This window comes from Marmota flaviventris, chromosome 12 (assembly GCF_047511675.1).
Source record: "Marmota flaviventris isolate mMarFla1 chromosome 12, mMarFla1.hap1, whole genome shotgun sequence".
NCBI classification, from domain to species: domain Eukaryota; kingdom Metazoa; phylum Chordata; class Mammalia; order Rodentia; family Sciuridae; genus Marmota; species Marmota flaviventris.
This window is the reverse complement of record NC_092509.1, coordinates 13006388-13034159: the sequence shown is the minus strand read 5'-3', so window position 1 is coordinate 13034159 and position 27772 is coordinate 13006388. Positions and strand designations below refer to the sequence as shown.

Sequence of the window (27772 nt, the reverse complement as noted above, 5' to 3'; positions counted from 1 at the left end):
TCGGAGCGGTGCGTTTGTCGCTGAGGCAGTTCCGGAAGTCTTGCACGAGGAATGGCCTCAGAAGGGAAGAACAAGCTTCAGAAAAAGAAAAGCGCGGGGCGCACGTGAGTGGTGGGCAGCGCGGTGGGCGAGAGGCGCGCGTTCGCCGGGGCACGACTGACTATCGGGGTCCGTTCGCAGGGCGCGCGTGGACGACGGCGGAGGGAGCGCGGCCGGGGACTACCTGGTGGGACAGGTCGCCGACAGCCTGTTACGTGGCGTGCGCGCTCCGCGAGGCAGCGACACCACGCTGACCGCCCTCTTCAGCGCTTCGGCGCCGCGGGCCCTCCCGGTGTACATCCCCGCGCCACAGGTGAGCCCGCGCGGCGTCCCCGAAGGCCCCTGAGCGCCCTGGTGCTCGGCGCGGCCTGACGTCACGCTCCCCACAGGAAGCCTCGCGGAAGCGGGGGCGCGAGCCGCGGGAGGAGAGCCCACCCCAGGGTCGCAGGCCACTTTTGCAAAAGACGAAAGCGAGGAAGAAACTGTCCGAGACGGAGGCCAGGTTGGCCGACAGGTTGGTACAGTTCTCTTAGCCGACGTTAAAGAATCGTATGGTAAGAAATGAAACTTCACACGCCCGCAGTATGCATCCTAGTTGTTTTCTCGTTTCATATTTCGTCCTATTTTTTGTAAAAATCTTATACGAAGTTGCAAAGAATAAGGAACCCACTGTTGGCAGTCATTAGGACAGACCTGTTTCACCTTTGCCGTATTCAGAGTGTCCTCCCCATATGGAATCGAACTTATGTCTTATGTTTTATCATTAATTATTTGAGAATGTTTATAAAAGGTCAGTTTGGTTTTCCTAGGGAGGAAATTTTTTCTATTAGTTTTTTTTTTGGCTGTACTGAGGATTGTTAAAAATTATTTCTGCCACCTGTGCTGCGTCTATCACATACCTGTTCTGCCTCCTTAGAGATTTTGCCATCAGATCCTCTCCTTTTCTTTTCCTTTGTCTTTGAACTTCTTTAATATATTTTTTTAGTTGTAGATGGACATAATATCTTTATTTTTATTTATTTATTTTTTATGTGGTGCCGAGGATAGAAACCAGGGCCTCTCTTGCAGGGCAAGCGCTCTACCACTGAGCCACAGCATACCACACTGTGTTTGAACTTTTAACCATTTAACATGCTCAAGGTTCTCTTCTTGAAAAAAGAAATCCAATAACCAAAAACCCCCATTCTCGATTGTTGTGTGTTTGCTACTGTTCCCACTGTCTTTTCCTTCATATTTGTACTTTTGGGAAAAAGTAGTTTGTTGTTGGACTCTTCCCCATTTTGTGACTTTTTTTTTATTATTGTACTGAGAATTGAACCTAGGGATACTTTACCACTGAATCACATCCTCTGCCCCTTTTTTTTGAGACAGGGCCTTATTAAGTTGCTCAGGGCCTTCCTAAGTTGCTGGAGCTGGCCCTGAACTTGGCCATCCTTTTACCTCAGCCTCCCAAGTCATTGGGATTGGAGGAGTGTGACACCATGCCTGGCTCCTTTTCATGATTTATGAACTTTTCCACAGACTTGCAGTCTGGTGGTGTTTTTGTTTTTGTCCAAACAATATAACAGTGCTTGGTGATGCATCTTGACTTACTCGTCATATATAATGGGCAGTGCAGCCCTTGTCCTCTCCGTCACATTTTACATGGCTGCTTTCATCAGTGAAGCTGTTGGTTTCTTTGAGAGCAGTTTCTTCTAATTCTCTTCTTGCTTGTCTTTTCCTTTTCACTGTTAATGTGGGTTCATTTTGTCTCTTTAAAATGTTGCTTTTCCTTAAAGTTCTTGTTCCTGGTCATCTTCTCAGAACTTTAATTTTTTTTCACTGTTCATTGTGGGCATTGTTTGTTTGTTTGTTTTGTGCACCCTCTCCTGATCTCTAGACTTGTTTAACTTTTGCCTACTGACATCTGTGCCATGTGCTTTAAATGGAGATGATCCTCCTCATCAAATCTGTTTATGGGCATGATGATTCCACTCACTTTGTAAGTTGACTAAGCCAGTGTTTTAGGAATCATCCTGTGCTCTTCCATTTCCCTGCATGAGCCATTAGTTGCCAGATGCTTGTACTTTATTGTTTTGTTTTTAATAGACAGGGTCTCACCTTATCCCTAGGCTGGCCTGTATTCCTGGGCTCAAGTGATGCTTCTGCCTCAGCCTCCCAAGTAACTGGGATTATAGGTGTGCATCACCATACTTGATCAGTGCTCTTTTAATTACCTCTTTAATTTGTTTTCTCCTTTACACCTCCATCCCTGCTCTGGTTAATCTGTTTTCTTCTTAGATACACACTGTTATAGTCATCTCCTTACTCGACTGTCTTCTCCATCCTTGACCTCTTCTTGTCTTTCTGGCTGTTGCTCATATTGATCATTTTGATATTTTCAATCTTTGGTAGCTCCCCGTCTTCTGTAGAATAGAAATTTAAGTGCTTTTGCATAACATGGATATTTCTTCTTGACCTGGACCTTAGTTTACCATGTCATCGTAGTTCCTTTCCATCTTACTGTATACATGGCATACCATGGTGAGCAGATCTGGATGTGACATGACATACCATGGTGGGTAAATCTGGATGTGGACCCTCTCTGTAGTGGAGATTTGGTCTGGTGGAGAAGTACTTGTAGCCCATGTTTCTTGAGGACTGTGTGCCAGATACTGCTTTCCTCCTCTTAGAAATCTTGTTTCTCTTATTTCTTTTAAGTTCCTATACCATGTATTTTAGCTGATGTTTTTTCTGTTTTGAATTTGGCCTGTCTTGACTTTGCTATTGAAAGGTTGATAGTTTCTTCATGTCCTCAGAGCCTAGAACATAGTCGGAGCACAGCAAGTATTTGCTCATGGGTGAATCTTTTTAAAATGATTCCCACTTCCCATTCTTTCCTCTCACTTCTTAAGATCCCTGTCTCGTTCTCTCTTTGGATCCATGTCAGACCTTATGTCTTTATGTGCACCAATTTACTTTTGATAAGCAGCCTTTTAACTATTACAGAACTTTTGTAAGTTTGGCGATCCAGTTTTTTCTATTGACCAAATTCTTTTTACAAAGTGAGTGCTTGGTGGCCATATAAACCTTTTTAGATTCCTGGGGAATGCTGCATTGTCCAAGTTGTAGAGCAGAGACTGAAATTAGGCTTTGATGAAGTGTAAACTAAATCTCCAAGAACTTTAAATAAACTGACTTTTGTTTAGATGAACTTTTGTTGCTGCTGCTATTGCTTGGCTGGTTTTAGCTTGTGTTTAAAATTTGTGCTTAACTTTTTCTAACTCCTGAGTAATAGAATTCATTTTCTAAGTCTCTTAGTTTCTTTTTAGTTATGCTACTTTAAGTCTTTTGATATATTTATTTGTAGTAGATTTACATTTAGAAAAACCACAAGTCCCGGGAAATGTTTCTAATAAGGAGGGTAGAATTGTACTTGGTCAAATGCTTACTTCCATAACTTCTCATTCTATGTTTTTGCCTTAAAATTAGGGAAAGTGCTCTAGCAAGTGCTGATTTAGAAGAAGAAATTCATCAGAAACAAGGGCAGAAAGGGAAAAATTCCCAGTCTAGTATTAAAGTAACTGATAGACACAGCTACAATGTAAGTCAAAGAAAGAAAATTGAGATCAATCAAGAAGAAGAAAGATTAAAGAATGAGAGGACTATATTTGTTGGGAACTTGCCTGTCACATGTAATAAGAAGGTGAGTTTGTGGTTTTGTAAATATTTAAAGAAATTAATAACTTTATCTACTCTCTTACTATGAGTAAGCACATAATTTGATAAGTCATTGATATAACTTTATTATCAAGGACTACATTTATCATTCTACTACACATTGGTTCCAATGTTTGCCCCACTTTTTTATTTCTATAGTCATTGTCCAAATTCAGGCTTTTGCAAATCAAAAGCTTTTTTCTTCCGGCCTCATCTCTGTTATATGCCATTGGGATGAAAACTACGTGCAGGGGTATTCGTCTGTCTCCTTCACTGCTCTGTCTCTCACACATGAGAAGGTACCTTGAGCATAGTAGGGGCTCTATAAACATTTGCTGTTGTGAAAGAATGAGTACATTCTAAGTTTCTTGAATTATGTCAGGTTCACTAAATCTAAAACATGCCCTTATGTTACTATTTTTTTGGGGGGGGTGGCGGGGGGACCTATGATCGAGCTCAGGGGCACTTGGCCACTGCACCACATCCCCAGCCCTGTTTTGTATTTTGTTTAGATACAGGGTCTCGCTGAGTTGCTTAGTGCCTTGCTTTTGCTGAGGCTGGGATCCTCCTGCCTCAGCCTCCTGAGCCTGGGATTTCAAGTGTGCACCCCTGCACCTGGCACTGTTTTCATGTAGTAGTCACTGTATTGACAATTCTCGCATCAAAAAGCTGCTGGTGTTTTGAAGACCATATAAATTCTACTTCTTTAAAACAATACAAAAGATGTCTTGGTTTTTTCCTTTCTCCCTAATGCTTTTGTCTCCTAGCATTTGATTTGTGATTTTTTTTACTAGGCCATCACACATTTTGCTCAGTAACATAGTTTTATTTATCTTCCTATTAGGTTAAGGGGCTTAAGGGAAGGGAGTGTGGCATATGTTGGTTTGAGCAAATTATCATTTGTAAGTTTTTTTTTAAAACAGAATGAGTTATAGAAATTATTGCCCTATTTATAAAACTGCCCAACCTATAAAACCTATGTGTTCTTCACATCCAGTAATAGGAATAATGTTTAAAATTTGCTTTCTAGGAGTTTGTTCAAGCTGGTTGTCTCAATTAGACATAACTGAAGCATTTCTTAGTGTGACATAAGCTTCCTTAAAATTCATTTTGTTTTAAACCAATGTGAAAAAAATCAGAGAATATGTGAAAATCCCAGTCTACCCTCAACTAACATGGATAAAAGACTAAAAGATTGAAACAAAAGTATTGTGCAACTCATAGGCACTGATAGGAACTGAAATTGTGTTTTGTTTTACTATAAGTTTCAGTAAAACTTTTCCTTCTGACTGAACAGTACTCTTCTGTTTTTTCTCGGTTATTCTTAAAATGAAAACTGGCTTTAGACTTTCAGACAGTGGCTGGGGTTGTGGCTCAGCAGTAGAACGCTCGCCTAGCACGTGCAAGGCCCTGGGTTCGATCCTCCACACCACATAAAAATAAATAAATAAAATGACGTTTTTTAAGAAAAGACTGTCAGACAATTTGATGGCATTACTTTTTGTGACACCTACTTGATGTTCTGAAAATGGACTAATTTGTTTTTGTTTTTGTTTTTTAATTTTAGAAACTGAAGTCATTTTTTAGGGAGTATGGACAAATAGAATCTGTGCGGTTTCGTTCTCTAGTAAGTTCTCCCCCTCTTAAAATTTCAGTCATTGTAAAATTTTTCATGTGATTTAAACTAACTGACTTTTTGGTAATAAGGATGGTGGAAGAGCTTTAGATTTTGGAGTCAGTAGGTGTAAATCTAGCACAGGAGAAGATGGCTCTCAGTGTCTGTTTCTGAATGTCAAACTGGTTACATAATTTATAAGCTCATGTAATAAGTAAAGTGATGTTCTTGTGTATGTTTGAGGGTGGGTGAATCACTTTGTTGTGTCAATACATTAAGCAGAATTGTTGATACTGAATAGTGTTTCTGGAATTTGGCAACCCTGTAAGAGGCATTCAGTGTGGGAGGTTGGCATGAGGTTAAGCAGGTGTAGATGATGTGTCTTTTAGTTAATTAATGTTAAAACTGGATTGACATTAGGGATGCCTGATTTCACCAGTTGCATACTCAGGACCAGTCATGGCCGCATTCCCTGGAGCATGAAATAAGCATAATTCATGTTGTTTGATTTTTCCCATTCATGTTTTTCTTTCTGGATAATTAACTTATGGTAGTATATATTCTTGAACACTATTATTTTTTATTTTAAAAAATTGTTTTTTAGTTGTAGATTGATACAATGCCTTTATTTATTTATTTATCTTTAATAAGTGGTGCTGAGGATTGAACCCAGTTCCTTACCTGTGCTAGGGGAGTGCTCTACCACTGAGCCAAAACCCCAGCCCCGTGAACACTATTTATTAATATAGATAATGTAAAAGAGTGTAGGCAATGTTTTTTCATGTTTCTAATTGTTCTTAAGTGATTCTCTAAAATAGGGTTTCTTGGCCTTCATACACTGGCGTGTCAGGCTGAGTCATTCTTTGTTGTTGAGGGCAGCCCTGTGCACTATAGGATATTTAGTAACTTCTCTGACCCTCACCCACTAGATGGGCAACCCTCCCCACCCCAGTTGTGACAACCAAAAATATCTCTAAATATTGCCAAATGTTTCAGGAGTCAGGGCTGTCCACTGCTGTACAAGGAGACATTTCTCGAGAGTTTGGTAGTCACCATAATCTGTCAGTCAGTGTGTTTGCCATTTGTGTTTTATCTGCCTTTCTGAGTCCCATTTCCCCACACTAGAACCTTGCCTAGTCTGCTGACTGTGTGTCTTGCCATCTCCCCAGCTGCAGTGTACCTGTGCTTACCTCCACCGGTACCCCACTCTGACCTATGCTGTGTGCTGATTTTCTCTGTTCCTCGGTTACACCTGGCTGCAGGCTTTGGAGTTGCCTTTCACTCTTTGTCTCACCCAGCCTAGTTTTTCAGCTGGAGTCATTCTTTTTGTACCCCCTGCCCTAGCTACATTCTCATCACCTCTTGTTAGATTAGTAGTAAAGGGCCTGGCACAATGGTGCATGCCATAATCCCAGTGACTCAGGAAGCTGAGGCAGGAGGATCACATGTTTGAGGACAGCCTCAACAATGTAGAGAAGCCATAAGCAACTTAGCAAGACCCTGTCTCAAAATAAAAAAAGGACTGGTGATATAGCTCAATGGTAAAGTGCACCCCGATTCAATCCCCAGTACCAAAAAAAAAAAAAGAGAGAGAGTAGTTGTAAAACCCTTTTAGAGTTTCTTCCTTTGGTTTTCCTATATTTTGTCTCCACATAACTGTCAGCTACCAGCAGTTTTCTGGAACTCTTGCCACTTTTTCTGTGCCACTTGTTAACATTCTATAAACACACACATACCCTGAGTCCTGGTATTGCTCCTCACCACTGCGGAGCCTGCTCAGTCTCTTCTCTCACCCTGGGTTCTCTTTGGCTCCATCCTGAAGCTTGGAACTTTGTGCATTGTTTAGAAACTATTTGATACCATTGTTTGCCTGCCCTGTCAGATGTAAGCCGTGATTACAAGTGCAGTTTAACTTGCTTGTCATTGGGTCACCAGCACCTGATGACATTGAATATGTATTGAAGTATGTAGAAGCTCTGTTCTTTTCATGGCCATTGAAATGTGTGTTTAGTGCTTAGCCTGGTAGCATGTTCCTCCACATACAGATTTTGTCATTTGACTCATTTTACTTGCTTTGGCCTGCAATTCTCCTCAAAGTACCATTTTACCATATTTTTCAGTATGCAGGTAAAACTGGCATTTCTTCAAGCCTTTTCTGATACATTATACCATTAAGTGGTGTTTCTTCCTGTAAATTCTTTTTTTTAATACATATTTTTTTAGTTGTAGATAGTCATAGTACATTTATTTTATTTTTTTCATTGATGCTGAGGATCGAACCTATTGCCTCACGCATGCCAGGCGAGCGCTCTACCACTGAGCCACAACTCTAGCCCTCTTCCTGTAAATTCTTAATGTGCTTTATTGCTTGGTGTTGCATTTATTTATTATCTTCAGTGACAGGTGTATGCCCCATGTCTTGTACTATTTTTCTGTCTACACTGAGAGTTTGATTACATTAGCAATTTGAGTAAGACAAACTGAGAAAAGAAGAAATAGTTCAAATTTCTTAGTTTTGCTGTATAAACTTACTAGGTAAGTAAAGGGAGGGAAAAGTGTTCTGGAAATTTTTAACAACTGCCTAGAGAGATTCACCATTCATGGATTGTGAGCTTGCAGGCTTGGTGTATTTTCACCTTGGCCTTTTTAGTACCCAAGCCGTGTTTGGCACATTACTGACCTGACATTTATAAATGTTTTAACTTGAAATTCCACCTCTTCCAAAACGTATTATCTGCCTGATTCATTCACTCTTAAAAACTGTATATGACTAACCTGTGCACAGTCGCTCACACCTGAAATCCCAGCAACTCAGGAGGCTGAGGCAGGAGAATTGCAAGTTTGAGTCTAGCCTGGACAACTTATGAGATCCTGTCTCAAAATAAAAAGGACTGGGGAAGTGCCTCAATGATAGTGCCCCCATGGGTTCAGTCCCCAGTTCTGCTAAATAAATAGGTTGAATAGGACTGCAAATAAAGTGATCCTGAATATTGCCCAATTTAAGAAAGCACTGAATGTTTTTCCAATTAGAATACATAAACACTTAGAGATACGGATGAGGTAACAAATCCTTTTACATTACTTACCAATTTAGTTAGACATGTTTAAAATGATATAAGATAAACAAGATATTAATCTATAAGCATTGCTTTTTTCCCACTCACTCTATAAAATGATTTTCCTTTTCTTCTCATGCCTTCATTACTGGCGTTTCTACCTCTTGGAGTCACTGGGCGGTTGGCAAACTCAGTGTGCTGACTTTATCTAGGCCGTCTGACAGACCTGGCCTGTTCAGCCTGGTGTGTGCTGCATCTGTAGGGATTTCTGTCCTGAGCCCAGGACATCCCTCTCACGAACCATCAGGACTGTTGTTTCTGATGTGATCATTTCCCTAAAATGCTTCTGATCACAACATGACAGATATTGGCTTCAATTGAAAGGAAATTATTGAAGTAATATTTCAAATATTGAATTTTCTGTAATACTTTTTTTTCTCTTAACAGATTCCAGCAGAAGGAACTCTATCCAAAAAGTTGGCAGCAATAAAGTAAGTTTAATTAAAAGAAAGGAGTTGTCTTAACCTGTCTTCTGTTTTTGTTAAAAAATGAGGTCATTACTTAGCATTTTCATAGATTTTTGTATTTGATCATTTAGTGTGCTTGACTATTTCCTTGTGTGTGATAGCATATAAATTTGTCAGATGTTTGTATTTAAATATTAATTTAAATTGTAGTTACAAGAAAGTATGGAAAATAATTTATTGAAAATGTGCCATGAGAATTTCAAGAATGTTTATAGTGTTTGGGCACAAAACATCTTCATTCTCTTCCAAATTCTTTGCCATCAATCATACATACCACATTTCTTCCGTTCTTAGGTGTGTATCAGTGTCTGAGCAAGGTACATCTAAAAATCAGGAGTGTGTATACTTGCTATGGCTGGTCAGATTGGAATTCTGTAGTTAGTTTTGCTGATCATCTTAAAAATGACCAGCCTGTGGCCACTTGAAGTTCCCTGAGGGTTTGGGGACCATACAGGTGGTGATGCTTGGGGTTCAAAAAGGGATGCCCCCCTTTTTCTAGGTGTTAAGAGTAACATACAAGTCTTGTTCCCTCTTTCCACATGGAAGGTTTATTTCTCATTCCCTTTCAGCTTTATGCAGGGTTTATATTATTCTCTCTGTTGGGTGTTTTTTTCTTGATGGTACTTCAAATGCTATATTTCAGTTGCAGAGGTGTCTTTAAGATGCACTAAGGTAGAAGCGTTTCAATCCTTTTGAACATGTTGGTGGCTTTTTTGGTAATTTGCAGTTGTTTGGTAGAGCAGAGTCTTTGCTGGTCTTTCCCTATAACCATTGTAGTGCCAGGTGTGTGGTTAGTACTTGATAAGTATTGACTGACTTCCACAATGTTTGTTGAGGTGACCGAATGTGTAGGTCCTCAACTTGGGGTATTGTGCAGATGCTTTTGGGAATGGGAGACTTGGTGTAGTGCAGCCCTTCTTTTTGAGGTATATAAACACTTATTTCTGTGTGAGGCTGAAACTCAGAAACCTAAATTTCAACAGAAACAGAAGTTCTGACCAGATTATGTTATAGCAGTTCTGAGAAGTTTGGGTGGGATGTGCCAGAAAATTGGAATTTGCATCCTGTGATTGCCATCAGTCTCCCTTTTTCCCAGGGTTTTGTGTTTTGTGTTTTGTTTTTTGGGGTTTTGTTTGTTTGTTTTTTAATTAAATGGGTAATGAAGTGGATGATTCAGACGCACAAAACATGAAAGTGTGTACTATGAAAAGTTTCCTTCCTGTACCTTTTCCCTAAGTTGTAAGTTTCTTGTGCAACCTTCTTGAGGCATATTTTATGTATTTCCATATTCTTTCCCCCACAGATGACCTGTTCTTTGGATGGGAGGAGTCTAGGGATGGAACCGAGACTTTATGTTCTAGGGATAGGCTCTACCACTGAGTTGCCCCCCACAGCTCCTGCTTTTGAACTCAGTGATATTTGGTGTTTGCACTATTCCACATGTTCCATTTTTTGAGTGAGCACAGCTTGGAGATCTGTCTGTATTAGTATAAAAGTAATTCTTTCTCAGAGTGTATCTTGTCAGATTTATCTTAATTTATTTGGAAAACATTCCACTGTTGGTCATTCATTTTTTTCCCCCAAGTTTTGTGGCCATAACAAATAATGCTGATGTAGGTGAATAAACTTGTACTCAGATAATTTGTACATGTGCTAATTGATCTGTAGGATAAATTCGTGATGGTGAATTGTTCCATTAGAAAGGTGTGGGAGGCTGTCACGTCATGTGACCAGCGTTTTTCCTCTCCTAATTGGTTTGAGGCACTGTTGGTCACCCGGTGATCTGGCTGCTTTTAAGTAGCCAAAGATGGTAGCCCCAATCTTGAGGGTAGAAATAATGCAACCAAATGTCTTCATGTGTAGGCGTGCCTTCCTGCAGCCCCATGGGTCGAGGTATGCTCACCTGGTCCTTTGTGATATAACCCCTTGCCCTGTTTAGGATAGAATGTTCCATAGAAATGCCCCTTGTGTGTCCCCTTCTCTTACTCTGCCCTTGGGTGTGGCCTTCCTAGATGTCAATCAGCCCGCTGACAGCAGACCTCCTGAAGGGGTCTGCTGTCTCAGCCCCCTGATCCCTTGCCTCATTTGAATGGCTTCTCCTCAATAAAAGGGGTCGCTGCTCTGTTTCTTTCTGTAGACCCTTAAGGTCAGAGGAGCTGTCACAGCACCCCCAAAGATAAAGGTATTTCTCTCTCTTGTGTGGTTATTTCCTGCAGCCCAGTTCTCCTGGAGTGACCCTGAATGTTTTAGTCACAAACAACGGGACAGAAAGGGTGTTTGCATTCATTATTTTGACTGCCATCCTGTGGTGTTGGTCACTTATTAATATTCATATTCCCACACCTTTACCAACAGTAGCGTTTATGCTTTATAAAAACAGTATACAGCAGTTCAGTGGGTGAAAGTGTTTCTAGTTTGCATTTCTCTTATGCATGAATGTCTTTTTAAGTATTAAGGAGTCATTTGTTTTTGTTACTTTTTTTTCTTGCTCTTGATTTGTTAGTCTTAATGATCACTGGGATGTTAATGAAATCAACCCTTTGTGATAGGAAATACTTATGTTTTCTCTCTGTCTTGTGGTCTGATTCTGTGGGGGATTGAGCTTATGTAAAACTTTTTGCGTTTTCATATAAGCCAAAATTTTTTTTAAATGTTTAAGTTTTAATTTATCTACAGTAAAACAACATATTTTAAGTGTTCTTCTACGATTTTAATGTATGTGGGCACTTGTGAGATCATTGCTAGGTCAAGGTAATGATTTTGTGACTATTACTAGTCCCAGGGGACTTTGTGCATTGGCAGTGTATTCCTTCACCCCTGTCCTAGGGCAACTACTCACCTACTTTGTCTTTGTTTTCATTTTCTACAGTTTTATATGAATGGCTTTATCATACAATATGTTCTTTTAATTTTGGATGCTGGGGATTGAACCCGGGACCTTGTACAGTTTAAGCATACACTCTACCACTGAGCTGCACCCAGTCCCAGTACATGATCTTGTCTGGCTTTTGCTCAGCATGATGATTTTGAGATTTGGGCATTCTATTACATGCATCAGTGGTTTATTTATTTTTATTGCTCAGTAGATTCCATTGTGGAAATACCAAAAATTGTCCATTCACCGTTATATAACATTCAGGATATTTCAGTCTTGGGCCATCAGACATAAAGATATTAAAAATATTTGGGTATAGTTATTTTCTTTCAAGAAAGTGTCTGTGGTAGAGTTTTGGATCCTATGGTAGGTTTATTTTAACTTTCTAAGAAATTGCCAGATTTTCTTAAAAAGTGGTTGCAGCATTTTATATCTCCATCAACAGGAAATGAGACCTCCAGTTGCTTCACCAACACTTGTATTGTCAGTCACTTAATTTGCCATGCTAAAGGGTTGTCATTATAGATTTAATCTGTGTTTTGCTGATGACTTAAAGATGTTAATCATCTTTTTTATGTGCTTAATGACATTCATATCTGTTCTTTGGTGAAGAAGCTTATAAAACTTTGCCCATTTTCTCTTGACTTTTCAGTCTTCTGTTGAGCTGTAAAGAGTTCTCTGTATTTTCTGTATGAAAGCCCTTGTGATCTACATATTTCAAACATTTTGTTTCAGTTTTTGGTGGTGGTTTGCTTGTTTGTACTGGGGATTGAACCAAGGCATGCCCTATCACTGAGCTACATCTATTTTTTATTTTTTTAATTTTATTCTTTTTTTATATATATATTTTTAGTTGGACACAATACCTTTATTTTGTTTATTTATTTTTATGTGTTGCTGAGGATTGAACCCAGTGCCTCTCGTGTGTGAAGCAAGCGCTCTATCACTGAGCTACAACCCCAGCTCCTCTATTTTTGAGATAGTCTTGTTAAGTTGCTGAAGCTGGCTTGGAATCCTCCTGCCTTAGCTTCCTGAGTAGCTGGAATTACAGGAGTGTACCACCATGCTGGCTTGTGATACTTTTTTAAAGATGTCTTTTAAAGGCTCTCAAGTTTGGGTATGGGAATGTGGCTGAGTGGTAGAGTGCTTGACTGGCAAGCATGAGGCCCTGTGCTCAATCCCCAGCATGACAAAGTAAACAAATAAGTAGATAGATAAATAAAAAGAATTGCAAGTATTAAATTTTGTTGAAGATTCACTGTAGAGAGTGCCATTGTTTGTTGGTTGGCTTGGTAATCTGGTGGGAGTGGGGAACAGTGAGATCTCTACTGTATTGGCTCAATCTAGGCACAGGCAAGCCCAGGAGTCTGTGTCTCAGGAGGTTACTGTTCAGCCCCTCCTTCCGGTGCACCCAAGCTCTAATTTTATGTTTTTTTTCTTTCTTTTGATCCTGGGAATTGAACACAGTGGGTGCCTTACCATCTCCAACTCTTAATTTTTTGAGATAGGATCTCCCTATGTTGCCCATACTGATCTTGAAATTGTGATCCTTCTGCCTCAGCCTCCCATGTAGCTGGGATTACGGTGTGCACCAGTACACCCAGTTTGCCTTATACCTTTGATAGTTCTGCTATAGTAGAACATTTCCCATCTTTCTGCTATCGTAGGAGACCTCTCTTCCTTCAGCCACAGTGGTCTCTGTGCCCTGGAAGACAGGGTTACCGTCTGTTTCCTAAAGGCTTAGTCTTCTCCATTGGGAGAAGAATCCAGGTGGGACTTGGTCATTCCTTTTTCTTGGCTGTAGTGAGTGCCCAGGAATGCATTCCTGTCTTCTCTGTCTTTTCTGCGGACACCAGTGGAGGTGGTGGTAGGGGTGGGTGCATAGTCCTGCATCATTGGCTTCAGGTGTTTTTCTGGAGGCCCAGCTCCCTGCAGAACTAGTATCCCTGCTGTCTCCTCCTTAGAGAGGTGCTGGTTCCTAGCTTAAAAGCTTGTAATTCCCCCCAAATTCCAGCTTTCTGATAGCTTCCACAAAAGTTATGATGCTGTAGTTTATCTGGTTTCTTCTTAGGGGCAGAAGGAACATGCTCTTTTGGCTTCTGCATTCTCTGTAGAAGAGCAGAACTCTATCATTAGTTATTGGTGCTTATCATCAGGTTTGTTTCAAGGCCTTTCTTCAAGTCAAGTGGAGCAGAACTGCATGCTTGCCCTTTGTGTTCCCTATGCCAAGGAGGTCTTTTTCCCAGAGTAACAAAACCATGTGGCATTCATGTGTTCCTGGGGATACACTAGAATGTGTTAGATTTGGATGTCGTCAGCAGCTGTGTGTTATGTAGAAAGAGCAGGGCTCTAGAGTCAGCTAGAGTTGGATTCAGACCTAAACTTAGGATCACAGTCATGTACTTCTCAAGTCTCAGCTTCCTTACCCATAAAATTAGAAAAATAATACCCATATCTGAGATGTGAGATTAAATGAGAGACATAAAATGTTTAGCTCAGTGCCTCATATATGTTAGGTATCCAGTAAATTGCAGCTGGTTTCATCCGTGTTGGCAGTGTAACTCAGTGGTCGAATGCTTCTCTGGCATGTGTGAGACCCTGATTTTCATCCTTAGCATTGCAAAAAAATAAAATAACAAAACTATTAAATGGTATAGTGTATTATTATAGAATGCTATGAGCCATGCTGTGCATTATATTTCATTTTCCTTCTTAATGATACCTATTCATGTGTTAGCATTTTTGTTGTTTCAAAACAATAGGCTGACATCTTCAGGAAAAGATCTCTAGTCATTATGAGGTTCTTTTGACTTATCTAAATTGTATCACCATTTTGCAAACCTACTGAGTTAATGGATTTAGCCTTTGAGTAGCACCAAGAGCTAAATCTTTTTTTTTTAAATTTTTTTATTGGTTGTTCAAAACATTACAAAGCTCTTGACATATCATATTTCATACATTAGATTCAAGTTGGTTATGAACTCCCAATTTTACCCCAAATACAGATTGCAGAATCACATCGGTTACACATTTTTACATAATGCCCTATTAGTAACTGTTGTATTCTGCTACCTTTCCTATCCTCTACTATCCCCCCTCCCCTCCCCTCCCATCTTCTCTCTCTACTCCATCTACTGTAATTCATTTCTCTCCTTGTTTATTTTCCCATTCTCCTCACAACCTCTTATATGTAATTTTGTATAACAATGAGGGTCTCCCTCCATTACCGTGCAATTTCCCTTTTCTCTCCCTTTCCCTCCCACCTCATGTCTCTGTTTAATGTTAATCTTTTCTCCCTGCTCTTCCTCCCTGCTCTGTTCTTAGTTGCTCTCATTATATCAAAGAAGACATTTGGTATTTGTTTTTTAGGGATTGGCTAGTTTCACTAAGCATAATCTGCTCTAGTGCCATCCATTTCCCTGCAAATTCCATGATTTTGTCATTTTTTAGTGCTGCATAATACTCCATGGTGTATAAATGCCACATTTTTTTTATCCATTCATCTATTGAAGGGCATCTGGGTTGGTTCCACAGTCTAGCAATTGTGAATTGTGCTGCTATGAACATCAATGTGGCAGTATCCCTGTAGTACGCTCTTTTAAGGTCTTCAGGGAATAGTCCGAGAAGGGCAATAGCTTGGTCAAATGGTGGTTCCATTCCCAGCTTTTCCAGGAATCTCCATACTGCTTTCCAAATTGGCCTCACCAATTTGCAGTCCCACCAGCAATGTACAAGAGTACCCTTTTCCCCACATCCTCGCCAGCACTTGTTGTTGTTTGACTTCATAATGGCCGTCAATCTTACTGGAGTGAGATGGTATCTTAGGGTGGTTTTGATTTGCATTTCTCTGACTGCTAGAGATGGTGAGCATTTTTTCATGTACTTGTTGATTGATTGTATGTCCTCTGAGAAGTGTCTGTTCAGGTCCTTGGCCCATTTGTTGATTGGTTATTTGTTTTCTTATTGTTTAATTTTTTGAGTGCTTTGTATACTCTGGATATTAGGGCTCTATCTGAAATGTGAGGAGTAAAGATTTGTTCCCAGGATGTAGGCTCCCTATTTACCTCTCTTATTGTTTCTTTTGCTGAGAAAAAACTTTAGTTTGAGTAAGTCCCATTTGTTGATTCTAGTTATTAACTCTTGTGCTATGGGTGTCCTATTGAGGAATTTGGAGCCGACCTCACAGTATGTAGATCGTAGCCAACTTTTTCTTCTATCAGACACCATGTCTCTGATTTGATATCAAGCTCCTTGATCCATTTTGAGTTAACTTTTGTGCATGGCGAGAGAAAGGGATTCAGTTTCATTTTGTTGCATATGGATTTCCAGTTTTCCCAGCACCATTTGTTGAAGATGCTATCCTTCCTCCATTGCATGCTTTTAGCCCCTTTATCAAATATAAGATAGTTGTAATATTGTGGATTGGTTTCTGTGTCCTCTATTCTGTACCATTGGTCCACCTGCCTGTTTTGGTACCAGTACCATGCTGTTTTTGTTACTATTGCTCTGTAGTATAGTTTGAAGTCTGGTATCGCTATACCGCCTGATTCACACGCAAATAGTGATAATTTAAGTTCTTCTTTTCCTATTTTTATGCCTTTAATGTCTTTCGTCTGTCTAATTGCTCTGGCCAGTGTTTCGAGAACTATATTGAATAGAAGTGGTGATAGAGGGCATCCCTGTCTTGTTCCAGATTTTAGAGGGAATGCCTTCAATTTTTCTCCATTCAGAATGATGCTAGCCTGAGGCTTAGCATAGATAGCTTTTACAATGTTGAGGTAAGTTCCTGTTATCCCTAGTTTTTCTAATGTTTTGAACATAAAGGGATGCTGTACTTTGTCGAATGCTTTTTCTGCGTCTATCGAGATGATCATATGGTTCTTATCTTTAAGTCTATTGATGTGGTGAATAACATTTATTGATTTCCGTATATTGAACCATCCTTGCATCCCAGGGATGAATCCTACTTGATCATGGTACACAATTTTTTTGATGTGCCTTTGTATCCGATTCGCCAGAATTTTATTGAGGATTTTTGCATCTAGGTTCATCAGAGATATTGGTCTGTAGTTTTCTTTCTTTGAGGTGTCTTTGTCTGGTTTTGGAATCAGGGTGATGTTGGCTTCATAGAATGAATTTGGCAGAGCTCCCTCTTTTTCTATTTCCTGAAATAACTTGAAAAGTATTGGTATTAATTCTTCTTTAAAGGTTTTGTAAAACTCCGCTGTATACCCATCCGGTCCTGGGCTTTTCTTGGTTGGTAGTCTTTTGATTGCTTCTTCTGTTTCATCCATTGATATTGGTCTGTTTAAGTTGTGAGCATCCTCCTGACTCAGTCTGGGCAAATCATATGACTTAAGATATTTATCGATGTCTTCACTATCTTCTATTTTATTGGAATATAGGTTTTCAAAATAATTTCTAATTGTCTTCTGTATTTCTGTAGCATCTGTTGTGATATTGCCTTTTTCATCCTGTATGTTAGTGATTTGAGTTCTCTCTCTTCTTCTCTTCGTTAGCATGGCTAAGGGTCTGTCGATCTTATTTATTTTTTCGAAGAACCAACTTTTAGTTTTGTTAATTTTTTCAATAGTTTCTTTTGTTTCAATTTCGTTGATTTCCGCTCTGATTTTAATTATTTCTTGCCTCCTGCTACATTTGCTGTTGTTTTGCTCTTCCTTTTCTAGGGCTTTGAGATGTAGTGTGAGCTCATTTATTTGTTGGTTTTTCCTTTTTTTGAGGAATGACCTCCAGGCAATGAATTTCCCTCTTAAAACTGCTTTCATTGTGTCCCATAGATTCCGATATGTTGTGTCTGTATTTTCATTTATCTCTAAGAATTTTTGGATTTCCTTCTTTATTTCTTCTGTAATCCATTGATCATTCAGTAATGTGTTGTTCATTTTCCATGTGATGTAGGATTTTTCCTTCCTTCTTTTATCATTGATTTCCAGTTTCATTCCATTATGATCAGATAAAATGCATGGTATTATCTCCACCCCTTTATATTTACTGAGGGTTGCCCTATGGCATAATATATGGTCTTTTTTTGAGAAGGATCCATGTGCTGCTGAGAAAAAAGTATATCCACTTGATGATGGGTGATATATTCTATGTATGTCAGTTAAGTCTAGGTTATTGATTGTGATATTGAGTTCTATAGTTTCTTTATTCAACTTTTGTTTGGAGGATCTGTCCAATGGTGTGAGAGGTGTGTTGAAGTCACCCATAATTATTGTGTTGTGGTCTATTTGATTCTTGAACTTGAGGAGAATTTGTTTTATGAACGTTGCAGCACCATTATTTGGTGCATAAATATTGATAATTGTTATGTCTTGTTGGTGAATGGTTACTTTTAACAGTATATAATGTCCTTCCTTATCCCTTTTGATTAACTTAGTCTTGAAGTCGATTTTATTCGATATGAGGATGGCCACCCCTGCTTGCTTACGAGGACCGTGTGCGTGGTATATTTTTCCCCAACCTTTCACCTTCAGCCTGTGTATGTCTTTTCCAATCAGATGTGTCTCCTGGAGGCAGCATATTGTTGGATTTGTTTTTTTTAATCCATGTTACCAGCCTATGTCGCTTTATTGGAGAGTTTAAGCCATTAACGTTTAGAGTTACTATTGATATATGGTTTGTACTTCCAGCCATGTTTGATTATTAATCTTCTTTTTTTTTTTTTTTAATTTAGTTTGTTTCTCCATGATTAGCTTTCCCCTCGCCCTCTGTCTTTACAGAGGCACTTCCCACTGATGGTTTTGGTTATTGTTTTTCATTTCTTCCTCGTGTAGTGTTTTGCTCAAGATGCTTTGCAGTGCTGGTTTTCTGGCTGCAAATTCTTTTAGCTTTTGTTTATCATGAAAGATTTTTATTTCGTTGTCGTACCTGAAGCTTAATTTTGCTGGATACAGAATTCTTGGTTGGCATCCATTGTCTTTCAGTGTTTGAAATACGTTGTTCCAGGATCTTCTCGCTTTCAGCGTCTGTGATGAAAAATCCGTTGTTAACCTTATTGGTTTACCCCTGAATGTAATCTGCCTCCTTTCTCTTGTAGCTTTTAATATTTTCTCCTTGTTCTGTATATTGGATATCTTCATAACAATGTGTCTTGGCGTTGGTCTACTGTGATTTTGTGAGCTCGGTGTCCTGTATGCATCTACAATTTGTATATCCATTTCCTTTTTTATTTCTGGAAAGTTTTCTGTAATTATTTCATTCAGCAGGTTACTCATTCCATTGGTTTGAATCTCTGTACCTTCCTCTATCCCGATGACTCGTAAGTTTGTTTTTTTTATGTTATCCCATATCTCTTGGATGTTTTCCTCGTGATTTTTTACCAGCCTTTCTGAGTTGGCTAGACTCTTTTCAAGATGATATATTTTGTCTTCATTATCTGACGTTCTGGCTTCTACTTGCTCCACTCTGTTAGTGATACTCTCAATTGAGTTTTTAATTTGGTTTATCGTTTCCTTCATTTCTAGAATTATTGTTTGATTTTTTTTTTATAATCTCTATCTCCTGATAAAGATGCTTAACTTCTTCTTTTATCTGTTTATGTAATTCATTTTCAATGTGGTCTTTCACTGTTTGGATTTGTTGTCTCGTATCCTCTTTAAGGTTCCATTCCATCTGTCTAAGGTATTCCTTGAGTTCCTTATATGACCATTTTTCTGATGACTCTAGGTTCTCCTGAATATTTAGGCTGTCCTGTATTGTTTGTACTCCTTTTCTTCGTTGCTTTTTTATGCTGCTCATGTTACTTCTTGTTCTGTTTGACTGCTGAGTTACTGTTTACTCTTATAAATTTATTTGATGCTTAGGAGGAAAGATATTAGAAGGGAAGGGAAGAAGTCACTAAAGAGGTAGAATTCAAGGAAGGGGGAATAAGAAAATTGAAAAGAAATGAAAAGGCAAAAGAAAAAAAATAGAAAATAAAGTAAGAAAGAAAAAAAACTTAAAAAAAATAATGATAATAAAAAAATGAAAATGAAAATTTAAAAAAAATAATAATAATAAAATAAAAAATTAAAAACATTAAAAAAAGTTAAAGAACAACAAAAAAATGAAAATGAAAGAAAAAGAAAAAAAATAATAATAAATGCAGTCATAGAGTTCGATTAACTTCTCTTCCAGTAGGTGGAGCTGTGCCTACTGGGCCAAGCTTCTCCTCTCTATAGGTGGGAACCAATCACTGTGCAGCAGCTCTTCCTCCCAGACTGGGTGGGTCTCCAATCCTGAGTGCCTAGGGCCTTCTCTTGTGTTTCCTCAAGCCAGGCCCCGCTCACCTGTGACGCTCATCACAATACTGGCTACACGCCAGGTCTGCTGCTCCTGGGAGCCCTGTTTTCATGAACGCCTGGGCACAATCTCCCTGTTTGCCTCCCTCAGACCCTAAGTTTGTAGAGCTTGAGGCTGAGAACCCCCAGCGAATTTGCTTGCCCTCCGGTAGCCACGCCCCCGGTAGCTGGTGCAAGAGACCTCAGTTGTCAGCACTGGTGGGAGCGGTAGCCGGGAATTCCACACCTCGAGTCCCGCGCCACTCCTGATTCCCTTTGTCTGGCTATCGCACTCACAGGAGAGCTGGGAGGGGCCCTTAAGGTTTCCCCGCTGTGTGGAGAGAGATGGCCAGGGGATTACACACCTGTTGTGCTGGTTTCAATGAAGTTATGTCCTCCGCCCGTGACATCAGTTCTCTGCCATGGTGGTATCCCATGCAAATGGTGACCGTTCGTTCCCTTTGCCGGGTGACCAATGCAACGGGTGGGTCCTGACTGTCTCTCCCAAGCCCCTGTTTCAATCCTGTGGCCACTGCCTATGAAGGCTGGGTTGGCTTTTACCTCTGTACATTCAGAAGGGCGGACCAGTTATTTCAGCGGGATGGTTAGTGCTGAGTCACGAGGAGCAGGCGAACCAGAGCTTGAATGCAGCCGATCCAGGCTCGGTGTGTGTGTTGTGAGGGGCCCAGACTGTTCGCCCCAGATCCACGTGAGCTCAGCATTGCCTAGTGATCCTGAGCAAACAGCATTTATGCCCGCGTAGCTGAAGAGGTCAGAGACTTGATCTCTCCGCGCCCGCCGCCATGTTGATCCAAGAGCTAAATCTTAATGATTGTTGTCATTAAGAAAGAATGAAAACCAGTCATAATGTGTCTCCCCATCAGAGAATATAACCTATCTAAGGTCCTGACAAAAGGGCCCAGTCCGAGCCTTATCAGTCTTTTGGATCCAGCTGTCAGCTTCCAAGAAATACATGACAAAGGTACATGTTGGACTGCACTGCTAGTTTACAGCAGGAAAATTCAGGCACTGGGAAATTCTGCTGTTCAAACAATAAGAGATGGGGAATCTTGTAAATTAAATGATACTCCAAAGACATATTGAGTGAAAAAAATAGACAAGAGCCAAGTGTTATGTTTAGGAATAGACACTTGAGCGATAGCACACTGCAGAAAGCAGTTCTTACAAACATGGGCCTGATGATGGCCTTTGATGACCTTTGAAGGGAAAGGAGGGACTGTAACTTCGAGGGGCCATAGAGAGAGGCTGCTGGTTGGACCGTGGCTACCAGGGCATTGACCTGTTGTTGACTGAATAAGCTGTCCATGAAAGTTCTTTGTTCTTTTTGAATTCTTACTACATATTTACCCAAACAGATGAAACTTCCACCCAGGAATTCTTTTGTCATATGTGTAGATAGTAGGAGAAAAGCTAGATTTATTTTAGTAACTTTGATTGTTGTCTTTTCTTTCTCTTGTGTAGACGTAAAATTCATCCTGATCAGAAAAACATTAATGCTTATGTTGTGTTTAAGGATGAGATTGCTGCTACAAAAGCACTGAAAAGGTAATTATGTCTTTGAGGTTTGTAAAGAATGATTGTCCTGTTAGTTCTATGGAGACCTTTTTTATTAACATTACAGCAGATTCACATTGGAGCAGATACTTAAGTAATTTAGTGCTTATTTTTTTTGTAAGTATTTTTTAGTTGTAGTTGACACAATACCTTTCTTTCTTTCCTTCCTTCTTTCTTTCTTTCTTTCTTTATTTATTAATTAATTATGTGGGCCTGAGGAACGAACCCAAGGCCTTGCACATGCTAGCGAGCACTCTACAGCTGAGCCACAACTCCAGTCCCAATTTAGTGCTTATTTTTAACAGCCATTTCCACCTTATATTTATAATACAGAAATGGGGCCCAAATTGCAGATGGATTTCGTATTCGAGTTGATCTTGCATCTGAGACCTCGTCTGTAAGTAGTACTTAGTTGGTTTAAAGAACTGAACTAGAACCTTATGGAAAGAAATATTTTCTTTTGAGATTAGCTGGGAGGTGGTGGAATCAGTAATGTGAACATTAGGAAAATGAAGCAGTCTTTGTCCTCTGGGATCACAGAGTTGGTGCTGGGGCTGGGATATAAGGACTAGCATCTGCATTGCCTTTAAGAACAAGTCATCTTCCCCTTGAAGATTTCTCTACTCTGTCACTATCAATGGTTATGGAAAGTTGGCCTAACACCTTGTTTTCTAGACTGAGGTCTAAAAGTTCAGTTACTCACTAGACAGTGTTTAAGAACCTGCTTGATCTGGCATTTAATTCTAAGATATAGTCTCAACTCTCATGCTATATAGTGGAGATAAGCAGAGGGATAAATTGTGATTCTGCTTTATGGTAAATACTGTTACAAGTGCACAAGATGCTCAATTCAGAAATGGGGCACTTGACTTGAGGACATGACAGCAAGAAGAGACAGGAGCGCTTCCAGGAGAAGGGATCACATATCATTTTTGAAAGATGAGTAACATTTACATGGGGGGGGGGATTTTTTTTTGAGTGATAGCAATATCTGGGCAGAAAAGGGAGTATTAACAGTGGGGACAGAAACCCTATTGCTCAGGGCCTGACAAGAGCTTGACAGTGTTATTGGGTGGATAGGGTGTGAACGTAGTAGTAAGAGTTAAAGGCCAGATCAATGCAGAGGAATCTGGATTTGTCAGGAGCTGGTCCAGAAATTCAAATGTGGGAGCAGTGGGATCAGGTTCACTTTTGGCAAAGGCGTCTGTAAGTGGATGAAGAATGGTTTGTAGGGGTTCACCCCCAGAAATAGTGTGTTTCTTTTGATGTCAAAACAGTCTAGCTGAGCTGGGTGTAGTGGCGCATGCCTGTAATCTCAGCAACTCAGGAGGCTAAGACAGGAGGATCACAAGTTCAAGGCCAGCCCCAGAAACTTAGTGAGGTCCTAAGGAACTTAGACCCTGTCTCAAAACAAAAAAAATAAAAAGGTCTGGAGGTGTAGTTCAGTGGTTAAGCACCCCTGGGTTTAATCCCCAGTACCAGAAACAAAAATTTTTAAAAATGGTCTAGTTGAGATATGTTAGTGGCCTGTTTGATTGGCATCCTCTCGTAGTTTCAGCAAACCATGGCCTCAGGGCCATACCCATCTAACCCCCTGTTTTGGTTAATAAAGTTTATTGGTACACAACCACACTTGTTTCTGTATCATCTGTGGGTTGTCTTTGAGCTACAGTGCCAAAATTAAGTAGTTTTTACAGGCCACATGGCCCACAAAGCCTATAACATTTGCTGTCTGACTCTTTTCAGAAAAGGTTTGCCAATCCCCAATACAGCAAGCCTTTCCTGAGCACTACTATGTGTCAGTGCTATTCTAAAGGAAAAGGCCCTCCTTGCTAGTTTTTGCTCACTCAGTCCATTAGGAAGATGGAATAGTGAGAGTTACACAAAGGGTAGAAGCATGGTTAAGTCAGAAGGTGCATGACCCTTCAGATGTGGGGGTATGCTGGATGGGAGAATTTAGGGTGCTTCCCATTTTATGGTCCATTGAGTGATTTTTATTAACCCTCTTTGTTTCAGAGAGACAAGAGATCAGTATTTGTGGGGAATCTCCCATTCAGTAAGTTTGTTATATTGTTATTAAAATAAGGGGCAGTCATAACTCAATGTCTTGCTTAACATAATTTTAGGATATGTGTAACGTAATAATATGTTCTTGGCTATGTTGAACTTGCTCTATCAAATATCTCAAGCTTTCCAAGGAGAAGGCAAATTTTATTTCTGTTGTGGTTGTTTTTGTTTTAGAAGTTGAAGAATCTGCTGTGGAGGAGCATTTTTTGGACTGTGGGAGTATTGTGGCAGTGAGGATTGTGAGAGACCCAGTTACAGGAGTAGGCAAAGGATTTGGCTATGTGCTCTTTAAGGTATGGAAAACTAATGCATTTTTACTATCCCGTGAAGTGCTCAGGGAATTGTCAATGCTAAGTCATCATTCAGATGTCATTATTATTTTCATGTCAAATTCTAACTTAAGAAAACTAAATTCATTGGGCTGGGGTTTAGTTCAGTGGAAGAGCACTTGCCTAGCCTATGTGAGGCACTGGGTTCAATTCTCAGCACCACATAAAATAAATAAAGATCCATCACCAACTAAAAAATATTAAGAAAAAAAAAAAAGGAGAAGAAAACTAAATTCATTATGTTCAGTGGTAGAGCGTTATTGCTGTAATTGCACCTAACCAAAAAAAGGTTCTCCCTTTCTTTGTACTAACACTATTAAGTAAGTAGTTTTGTAGATATTGGATATTACCAGGATTAAATATCTGAATCTCCACCTTGTGTAAAATGAAAAAAAAAATAATTTACTTCAGTCTGAAGAAAATTTTAGTCTTTGCACAAGATTAAATTTCATTCACTAATTATTAGCCAGTGTTTCATGTCCAGCTTTAAGTGGTAAAAGAATATATTTACATAGCACTTAATTTTTTCTTACCCAGCAGTAACCCCTTTGTATAGTTCATTTTAGTTTTTTCCTTCTTTAAAGTTGACTTTTATCTGCAAACATAAATCTTTGCAACCCTGCTTTATTTTCTGTCATGTAAGCATTTTTCAGTAAGTGATGTAACATATAGTGTTTCCCTAATGTTATCAGTGTTCTCTGTTCTTCATTATAATAATGGAATTATAGTGGTTATGTGTTTCTTGCATTTTGGATTACTTCTTTAGGAAGCACCCCATTGGGATATATGTAAGTCAGAGTATATCACCATTTTGAAGACTTGATAAGTATCACTAGGTAGCTTTTTAGTTGCCTGCCTATGTTGTATATTCTAGAGATCTTACTGCTTCCCTGATTTGTCTTTTTCACTTGGTAAGCTTGTAGAGTCTCTTTAACAAACATTCAGGTTAATTAGCATTAATAGTTCTTTATTAAAGTAAAATAATAATAGGATTTTGGACCTGTGTGGAACTCTATAGAATGTCTAGTCCCATATCTTCAGGACTGTAATGGAGAATTCCCTGCCTTCACCATACAGTAGGACTTTTACAGAAAGGTGCCTTGGGAGAAGGTTTATTGGTGTAAAGTGGGCATGTTATTTGAGATCCCTTACGATGGAGCAGTGAGGCCTGTCTGACCATGACTCACCTAGGATTTGCCAAGGCAGCTTGAGTGCTCCTAGGGCTGTGTAGAGCTTAACCAGGAAGAGCACAGCAAGCACACACAAGATTGGGCTTCCAGAGTAGGGCTCCTGGGCAAGTTTGACAATCGCTGCAGTTCAGTTCTGTGGATGTTTTATTAGTCCCTTTGCAGGTGCATTTCTGTTGGAAGTTAACGTATTGGAATTTTTTTTAAATTGCAGGACACAGATGCTGTTCATCTTGCTCTGAAATTAAATAATTCTGAGCTAATGGGAAGAAAACTCAGAGTCATGCGTTCTGTGAATAAGGAAAAATTAAAACAGCAAAATTCAAATCCAGGTTTGAAAAAAGTCAGTAAACCTAAGCAGAGTCTTAATTCTGCTTCCAAAGATGCAGGACATTCTAAACGTGTATTTATTGGAGAAAAGGCTGTTCTGATTAAAAAGAAGAAGAAAGGACAGAAGAAAAGTAGACAGGCTAAGAAACAGAGAAAACAGAAGTAGCCGTCGGAAGCCTATGCTCTCTTTCCTGTAGAGGACTGCTGATTTAAGTGGATGAACCCAGGAATTGAGTCAGGATGTTTATGGATCCTATGTGTGAAATATGAAGACTTCCACAGCCTTAGTTGGTTTGCATCATAATGCTACCTTTGCAGCATTTGTTTTTAGATGCGCAAACTAGTTACCATGGATTATGTGTCACTACTAAAGGTACAAGAGATGACTTTGGACCTAAGATGAATGTTAAGATTTTAATGATTATTTATTAGTTTATATTAGAAATACACATTTTTATACTTCAGATGGTGATTGCAAGAATATTATTACTTGGAATGAGACTAAATTAAAAAGTAAGTAAACTTAAAAGCAAATCTTAATACTGATTGCACTTAGACCACGTCTAATAGCCTCAAAGTGGGAATGCTGATCCCAAGTCTAGTCATAAACCCTGAGAAAGATTCAAGAACTGTTGTAGAATATCTACTCATTTTTCTTTCCTTGCACTTGAGACAGTGTACTTCTGTATTCTTATCTCATTCCACTAACCCAATAATAACTAACCAACAAGAATATAAAATGAAATGTGGCTCTCATTTCTTATATGTAACCAGTGACTAGATTGGTTATTGAAATCCTTGGCATATTGGTCATCAGTTTCCACTTTTTATTTTAATTTGAAAAATGTTCTTGGAAAATTTGTGTTCCTTAAATAGTGTCACTGTGTAGAATAAAATGGTCTTTCCAGAAAAAAAAAATAATTTTTAAGAAAAAGTTTTCTAATAAAATACAGTAAGGCACAAAGTATAAAGAAAGTTCAACAAGGGAAGAGAATAGCACTGCATTCACCTAGTGACAAGCTGGTGTCCTTTCAGTGATCTTATCAAGCTGAGCGGTATACAGGAGGGAGGCCTGGTGTTGGGGGAGGTAGATGATGGTGGCTGATCTCTGGCAGGCAGAACCTTCAGTGAACAAGGGGTGCAGTCAAGGGAAAGTGAGTTATAGCTGATTTGAAAATCCTGTCTGAGAAGTAACACACGGAAGACCTAGTGGATCTTTTTTTTTTTTTAATATTTTATTTTCTTTAGTTTTCGGCAGACACAACATCTTTGTTTGTATGTGGTGCTGAGGATCGAACCCGGGCTGCACGCATGCCAGGTGAACATGCTACCGCTTGAGCCACATCCCCTGCCCCCTAGTGGATCTTTAAAATAGCTCTGTAGAGAGTTGATAGAGCTTCATTTTCCTGTATCCAAGGACTGCACATTTTATATTTGGTATCCCTTATGGCATTTAGAAATTTGAGTTTTTGTAAGTAGGGTTCAGTAAGTATTTGTTAGCCAATCATTGTTGAGCATTTTGCACATATTTCTAGTAAAATAAAAATGCAACATCTGTAGACTATAGATTTTATGGCCATATGTATCCTTTGCATACACTTGTGACCTATGAATTGATAGCTTTTGAAAACACAACAGTAACATTAAAATTTTACTTCATGTTTGTTACTGTTTAATTGAAATTTGTACTTTCTCTAGGCGGAATTTGCATGTGTTACTATATAATTTAAAACACATGACTTAGGGAGAAAGGAAATATGTGTTTTGTAGAAAAATCCCCAGATATTTTGTGTAATTCTTTGTTACTTGAAAAAAATACTGGTGGTATGCTATATGTGATTAAATTTTTAGCAACAAGAGTTATATATGGGTGGTCATCAGTGGCTAGACTTTAATGATTGTAAATAAAGATTATTGGTTGTCTTGACTGATCATGAGCATTATTCTTGTTTTTACTCACACTCCCCCCCCCCCCCCAAACTCTGCCTTGTGAATGTATTTTCTAATAATGATTCTGGGCTTAAAATGCAGGGTTAAAGAATTCTCACTTAGAATGAGAATATAAAGGAATGCTTTACATCACTTACCCAAGTACTTTCTCACTGGGATCAGATGGAACTTAGTGCCCTGAACATAGCTTGCATAGTTTGTTTCCAGCTTTCATGTACAGAGCCCTGGAGTGGTTGTATTT

The 27772-nt window shown here is 39.3% G+C and overlaps 1 protein-coding gene across 2 annotated transcripts; it reads left to right on the top strand.

Annotated features, from left to right (window-relative positions):
- Rbm34 (RNA binding motif protein 34) lies at nucleotides 1-27508 on the top strand. Of its 2 annotated transcripts, XM_027948043.2 has the most exons (11): nucleotides 1-104; nucleotides 181-352; nucleotides 429-553; nucleotides 3511-3724; nucleotides 5306-5365; nucleotides 8857-8900; nucleotides 21576-21659; nucleotides 22002-22065; nucleotides 23685-23724; nucleotides 23910-24028; nucleotides 25466-27508. In XM_027948043.2, the coding sequence occupies exons 1-11, from the start codon at nucleotides 52-54 to the stop codon at nucleotides 25745-25747; spliced, it is 1257 nt and encodes a 418-aa protein (XP_027803844.2). In that variant the 5' UTR covers nucleotides 1-51; the 3' UTR covers nucleotides 25748-27508. The 2 variants fall into 2 exon arrangements, with proteins under 2 accessions (XP_027803844.2, XP_071475935.1); XM_071619834.1 differs by lacking the exon at nucleotides 5306-5365.
- The last annotated feature ends 264 nt before the right edge of the window (nucleotides 27509-27772 follow it).

Coding starts and splice junctions, on each gene's coding strand:
- Rbm34 (XM_027948043.2), top strand. CDS start 52: ATGGCCTCAGAAGGGAAGAACAAGCTTCAGAAAAAGAAAAGCGCGGGG. Junction 3,725..5,305: donor CTGTCACATGTAATAAGAAG/GTGAGTTTGTGG, acceptor TTTTAATTTTAG/AAACTGAAGTCATTTTTTAG. Junction 21,660..22,001: donor GCTACAAAAGCACTGAAAAG/GTAATTATGTCT, acceptor TTTATAATACAG/AAATGGGGCCCAAATTGCAG.